Genomic DNA, 7,223 nt, shown 5'->3' on the forward strand with positions numbered 1-7,223 from the left:
TAGACTACATTCCTCCCTTTCCATTGAAAAGGGGTAAAGATAGGGGTACTTGTAAAAAAATTCTAAGAGAGCAGTTACTATAAATCTTTATAGCAATACTCTCCAGAAACTACAAGAAATGTAGATATAATTGATTGGCAGAAATCAACTCGTTTCATGTTGTTGTGATCCCGGATTTTATAGGTCAGGTTTTCTAGCAGATTTATTACATAAAAACATACTTAAACAACATGCTTGCGGATCTCCTTGTAAACATAAACTGCGTGCTAATTTAAAGCATATCATTATAAATACCCCTTCATTTCTGGTTCCAAAACAGTCGTTTAAAAGGTAAGATTTTTTTGTCCATTAAAAAATTTGTTAACTGACTAATTGATTTTAAGCGACATTTTTTTTTTCAATTGGAATAAATGTCTTTATATTTTGACAATCATCAAATCTTTTCTCTTTTTTCAGAGGAATAAAAGCTCTCCTTAAAATGGTGTCTGTAATGGTACATGTATTATTGAACTGGAAAGTTAAACAATATTTGACTCTCTCTCTCTGTCTGTCTGTCTCTCTCTCTCTCATAATTAACAAAAAAGATTTTTTTCCCCCAAAATATCACGATCGTATCGTAATATTTTTACACGGAATTTTTACTACAATTTCTAATGAACTTCTAAAAATTTTCTTACAAATACACTGTACAAAACATAACTTCACTTTTTTTTTCATTTTTATTAAAAGCATGTTTGGATGCCGTAGTTTTTTTTTCAACATTTTTTAGACCAACTGTAATTTTTATTTTTTAGTTCGAAGAAATAAATGAATAATTTCTGCAATTTATAATTATGCACCAAGTACAAGTATTTTAGTTTCCGTATCACGATACATATCACGCAATAAAAAAAACACGATATACCGGAATACCGATAAAATCGCGCATCCCTACAATATATGGTTGCAGACAAAACACTGCAAGTTCTTAATGTTGCAATTTAGCTCGAGAGCATTATTTCGCGAATGGATTATTGTTATGAATTTTTACCTGAAATTAAGCAATATTGAAATGAAATTGAATAAATCTTGTTGAACGTCTAACAAAATTACGCTATATTTTTGTGTTTATGAGGAATTTACAGTATAAGCCATGGATTCTTGCTAGAAGCACCAATCTCGAAATATATCACATGCTGTTACTTTAATTTTTCTGAAACACATACAAAAGATCGTAATCAAATGTCACCTCGTATTAAACAAAATTTATGTACTTGTTATTTGAGATCTGTAATATTTTTTTTAAGTATAAAATAGGGAAATCAAAAGAATATGTTAGATATATTTTTATCCTGTCATTTTAGGTAAAGATACTCGTTCTTATGGTGGCAGTGTTCAGTCTCTTCCAATCTGAGTTGGACGCTGCCTCTGTCCACTGCGGCTATCACGGACACTATTATACATCAATGTACTCTTCATCTAATGGCTGTACTACAAGATGGTACAAACTCTACAAAGGTTACTGCACGTCATCCGGGGTATTGTTTTTTTTTTTTTAAATGCTTCCGTGCTCTCTCTGTAACCACACTTTTCTATCTTTATTCAAGATTTTTGAATATATATATATATATATATATATATATATATATATATATATATATATATATATATATATATATATATATATATATATATATATATATACATATATATATATATATATATATATATATATATATATATATATATATATATATATATTTTTTTTTTTTTTCAGACATACTTATATGAGGTTAGAATCACATCTTTAGGAATGCAACTCTATTATAAAAGGATCAGTTGTAAGAGGTAAGTTAAATCTGTACTATGTTTCTATATGAATTTTCAGATATATTTTGAAAATATTATTGAAATTGATCTTTTTTTATCAGGAGAAGTTTAGCCGGAATCAATAAAGACGCAGGAGAAAGGTAACGGTCATTAAAATATTGTGAGGGTGTGTGTGTGTGTGTGTGTGTGTATGTGTGTGTGTGTGTGTGGATGGGTGTGGGTGGGTGTGTGGGTGTATGTATATATATATATATATATATATATATATATAAAATATGATTATATAGCTAAAATTTTAAAATTCTTGATTTGACTTGTATTTCTAATTTTAGCATTGAGAAGAAAGACGCTAAGGTAAAAACGAGCGTGAAAAACGTACAGATGAATCTTTTTTCTCTCTCTCCTTCTCTCTCTCTCTCTCATCTGAGACCAAAATAATATACAGTTACGTACTTTTCTCACTTTTACTCGTTATTTATTATGTTTTATTTTATTGAAAAGGAGTACGAGTATGACAGCATACAAAACGCTTTCAGCAGAAGGACAAACTAACGAAACCTTTTAGAATAGAGTAAGTTAAACCTTATGTCCAACAACTTTTTTAATCGATTTGAAAAAAAAAAAATATTAAGGCAAACAGGTTAGGGTTGAGGGTAGCTTGATTTATCATGTTATTCAACATATTTTATTAATTTTTCCGCATCTGAGAATATTATGACTTCTATACAAAAATTTCTTCTAGGTAGATTATTTATTAATTTTTAAATGCTTCATATAATTTATTCTTAAAGGAGATGAAAAAAGAAAATCACCTTTCATCGGCATCGGCCTAAAATCCTTTTGTCATGCTTTGAATAAAAATAATGCATTTTTTGAAATGTTTTATATGTTTGATATAGTATATATGAATTCATAATAATACATTTAGTATTTGGTAAATAACAAAAAACAAGATGGTGTTCAATATATAATACTGACATGAAATGACAAATTAGCATCCAGTTCGAAATTTTTCTAATGGTGGCTAACTGCGCTGGTACTCAGCCATCAGTTTGTAGCAATTTTATCATATTTTGGTTATAACTTTGAAAAACTTTCTGGAATGAATCCAACCTTTATGCTCAAATGTGTTTTATGACCGGTGACATTACGCGCAGAATGACACTGCGCGTATTGTCGCCCATCAGTAGATATTGTTGTCCACGAAAAATAAGATATCCGAATTCATTGTCACTGAAGACGAAATGTGCACACTTGTGCGGCACATATTGTTACCCAAATCTTAAGAGATTACTTAAACAAAATAATATTTTCTTTAATTGTTGGTATAGAATAAATATTGCAGAAATAATTCGTTTTCTTTGTCATTTACTTATAAATGTAAGGTAATAAAAAGTGTACATTTATATGCTTAATTTTCATTCTGCAGTACGCACAAGAACAGACAGCAGCAACATATGTGTGCAATGTTTTACATCAAAATTTATATCTTCTCAAACCAGATAGATATTTCTGCATTATTCTTAAAAATGTATACAAATAGGTACATGTAGTGTGATTGCAATACCTCGAGATAGGTTAACGTTTAACTCGATTGTTATAAACATGTACGAGCAAACATGATAGATATTCATCTAAATGCATATTATAATCATATATTTTAATCAGATTGTCAAAAAAATCTGCAAATTTTTATGAATTTGCTGCTATGCAATTTGTAATATGTGTGGATATTCTACATGAATTGTTTATCCTGAAAAACCTCGTTATCTTAATCTAGATGGGACCGAGTAAAAACTAAAAGAAATCAGATATCAAGAATAAAATACTTACAAAACTTGTGGTTGGGACTTCAAAATCAAGTATAAACAGAGTATTCGAGCTATCAATGTTCGGGAACAGATTAACAAGCATCGTTAACAAAATTACACTGTGTAATGAAGATTTGCATAAAAAACATTAACAAAAATTAATTTAAGAACAGTTTCATTATTATGCAATAGAATATATTTTTATTACTGAAAACATATAATTCTTAAAAATAAAATCAAGCCGCTTGGGGGTCAATTCAGATTGAAGTCCTGTCGTATTTTGTAAATCCAAGTTTTCAAAACATCTGAAAAAAAAAAAAAAAAAAAAAAAAAAAAAAAAAAAAATTCTTAGCAGTATTATTTTAAGTTGTATTTATGCATTTGAATTTAACCATTGATTGGCATTACTGTTAAGGATTTTTAAATGACTAAAATTAATTTGTAAATTAATAGGATCAATATGTATATTTAATTTTCGTCCGAAGCAAAAGAGGATGTACATGTAACTACAGAACGAGCCATTCAAAGTGAGGAACGATTTAACGAAGCAAAGACATCGTTGCATTGCTGATTCGTTTATAATTTTTGATTTCTCTTTGTACTTGAAAAATAATTTCAGTTTAATAAATTAAAAAAAAAACATGAAAATTCTAATATTTAATGACATCGGCATTCTTCAAAGCCTTATAAAAACAATTGTGTTTGTAAATATACGTAGGAGTTCTGTTTCATGTAATGCTTTTGTAGAGGTTTTACCGGATGTGTTTGATTTGCTAATGCTGCACGCATTATTGTACACAAACTGACACCGCTGGTTTGTTTCTAAAAAACTAAAAAAAAAATCCTATTATGTTTTTTTTTTCTTTTTTCTTAATCAGGAATAGTTTAATGTTCTGACAACAAGGGATTTAGGTAAAGAGATGTTCACTATTTTGAATTATTAAGATATAAGACAGAGGAATCCTTAAATTTTTTTTTTTTATCAAAATAGCACTAAAAGGACAGAATTTTCATCTATTTGTTTGTTTGTTTGTTTACTTGATCTTTTGCTTGCTTAATTTTTTTGTTTGCTTGTTCTTGTGTTTGTTTATTTTGTTAACTTTCAATAGACAGTTTTCAGTAGGCCTGATTTAAAAAGAGTTATGTTCTATTGTCCGCCATATTGGTGGTCAACATGCTCATTTTCCTTCATTATTCAACGAACTTTAACGTTTAATACTGGCCATTGTGTGGTAGGAAACATTGTTTTTATGAAAAAAAAGTATTCATTTGTTAAAGCCTCCTTTATTTCATAATTTTTGTTTTAAAAAGACTTTTCCCCAAATATTTTTGTTACACCCTCTTAAACTTGGTAAGACAAGGAGAAAAAAAAAAACACCATGTTAACCACCAAGATGGCGGTCAAGGCAAATAACTCGGAGAGAAAATAAGTCATATGAAAACTATCTAAACATTTAATGCTGCTTTTTTTTTTTATTCTAGATTCATCATCAACACGGGGATAAAAGTACACATAGCCTTACTTTTCTAATGGTGCTTAAATTTCTTTTTATGGCGAAGTATGTCTGCAATGGTCCTCGGAAGGCTCCGCTTAACTGCCAATCTATAATGCTTTTAAGGAAAAAATAATAAAATCCTTAATCTTTTTGAATGATCTTCTATCATTTCTTGACATTTGTAGACAGAAAAAAAAAACAAAAAACAAATGCACTGAATCACTCTTTGCTAAGTTTACTGATTTGGTAGTTGTTTTTATTTTTGTTTTTTTTTTAAGAAAAAAAAAACTTACCTGGGCTACTCTCAATCCAGGAAAGTCTCCACAATAATTACAATATTTTTCACAATTGGCTTGCAGGCCCACATGTCCATACTGACAGCAATAACGTACACATCTCCCAAAAACACAAGTTACAGCAACAAGGAAACAGAGAAGAGCTAACACTTTCATCTGAATAAATATAATTAAATAGACTGACGATGATTTCATTCTTTATTTATCAGGTAAAAATTTCTGATTTCGATTGATTAAAAAAAAAAATCATGATTATTAAGGTTGAAGGGATTTTGCTAAACTTTTTGTTTTGTCCAGTTATTGACATAGGCCTTTTTCCACATTCTTCTTGCTACGGGACAATTAACAATAAATATAAGAGATAGTTTTTTTCCACGAAAAATATTACAACAAACAGCTAACATTTCGTGTATGTTGAATGTAGAAATTTTAATAAGAGGGAATTTTAGTCATTTTCAATGTTTAAATCATAAGTTATTAGCTATAACGGTCATTGAATTTGCCTTTAGTTATAACAAATTAATAATAATGCATCCATAATGTACCAAATTATGTCAGTAATTACCTTGGATAATGCTTGAGATCCCCCGAAATATTTCCAATAACAGAGTGATACCTGTCTCCTGAGATACGCTGTCTGAATGTTATTATTGATAATCATAACTCGTATTTATTTTCACTTTTAAGGTTCAAAGTCGAATGTGACCTTTTCGGCCTACTTCGAAAAAGCAGGTTTGACATTTTAAAAAAACATCTGTATTGACAGGCATTTACATGATGCGAACTTGGTGATATTTAGAACATAAGTGCATTGATCATTACAATTATATATAGATTATATATAGACATAATTAACAGAGAGGTTTTCGAAACTCTAATTATACTTTAAATGAGATTATGCCTAATTCCGCTCGTATGTACAGGTAGTGAGATTAAAATTCAGCTCAAACATTAAAGGGACCTGGACACAGTTGCATTGCCGTTTTTGTTTACAATTTTTATTTCTTTATTTTCCGAAGAATAACCTCAGTTAAATGAATTAAACTTTCATGAAAATTCTTTTAATTCAAAGATAAAAAGATTTTTCATGACAACAACTGTGTCTGTAAATACGCACACGAGCTATGTTAATGTTTGCATTTTACGGGGTTCTTTTCACTGGTGAGTTGATTTTGCTTTCTCACCTTTCTACTCTTAATTTTCTTATAGCTTTAATATAAATTTGTTTGAAATGCTCTATCAATATTTAAGTTATTATGTGTTACTGAAAATCTTAGAAGATATTAACATTAAATCTGTGCCCAGTCCCTTTTAAGTATAAAGTTAGTATTCTGGATTTATAATGGTTTCTCAAGATAAAGTTTAACTTGTAAAATATATTTTATATATAATATATAAGAATTAAAAGTTTTCTGAAGCAATCCTCGGCATTTTTTAAAAATGTTCACAAAGGTATTACCTGAGACTATATATCCAGGCATATATACTTGACAAACGACAAAAATATCCGGTCACAATCTCATAAAAAAATTAAAAACTGAAAAAAAAAAGAATTAAAAAAATAATAAAATTTATTTCATTTTAACTTTTGCTCGCGTTTTATTTTCCCACCACATATACATGTAATAGCATTCGCTTTGGCGTTCAGAAAGCAAGGCATTACATTTGGCCTTTTTTACCAAATAAATGAGAAGACTACAATCATGCACTTTTTGTCGAAATTACTAAAACCTTTCCATACTTTAAATACCTGTTTTTGTGGGATGTCTTTTTTTTTTTTTTTTTTTTTTTTTTTTTTTTTTTACATATAC

General features: G+C 28.8%; 1 protein-coding gene and 1 long non-coding RNA gene across 3 annotated transcripts; one reads left to right on the top strand and one right to left on the bottom strand.

The window, feature by feature from the left end:
* The first annotated feature begins 477 nt into the window (after positions 1 to 477).
* On the top strand, positions 478 to 5,200 carry LOC133178837 (uncharacterized). Of its 2 annotated transcripts, none has more exons than XM_061313515.1 (7): positions 478 to 493; positions 1,344 to 1,517; positions 1,757 to 1,827; positions 1,911 to 1,949; positions 2,142 to 2,163; positions 2,311 to 2,380; positions 5,103 to 5,200. In XM_061313515.1, exons 1-6 carry the CDS (start codon positions 479 to 481, stop codon positions 2,359 to 2,361), a joined length of 372 nt encoding a protein of 123 aa, XP_061169499.1. In that variant the 5' UTR covers position 478; the 3' UTR covers positions 2,362 to 2,380; positions 5,103 to 5,200. The 2 variants fall into 2 exon arrangements, with proteins under 2 accessions (XP_061169499.1, XP_061169498.1); XM_061313514.1 differs by lacking the exon at positions 5,103 to 5,200 and adding an exon at positions 2,601 to 2,676.
* On the bottom strand, positions 3,794 to 6,055 carry LOC133178838 (uncharacterized). The gene is made up of 4 exons (XR_009720050.1): positions 5,978 to 6,055; positions 5,410 to 5,568; positions 5,144 to 5,231; positions 3,794 to 3,925 (listed from the first exon to the last, which is right to left on the bottom strand). It is a non-coding gene; the product is annotated as an uncharacterized LOC133178838 (long non-coding RNA).
* Positions 6,056 to 7,223: the final 1,168 nt, after the last annotated feature.

This window comes from Saccostrea echinata, unplaced genomic scaffold (genome assembly GCF_033153115.1).
Source record: "Saccostrea echinata isolate AGI-Se365-2 ecotype Australia unplaced genomic scaffold, CSIRO_AGI_Sech_v1 ptg000003l, whole genome shotgun sequence".
Lineage (NCBI taxonomy): Eukaryota > Metazoa > Mollusca > Bivalvia > Ostreida > Ostreidae > Saccostrea > Saccostrea echinata.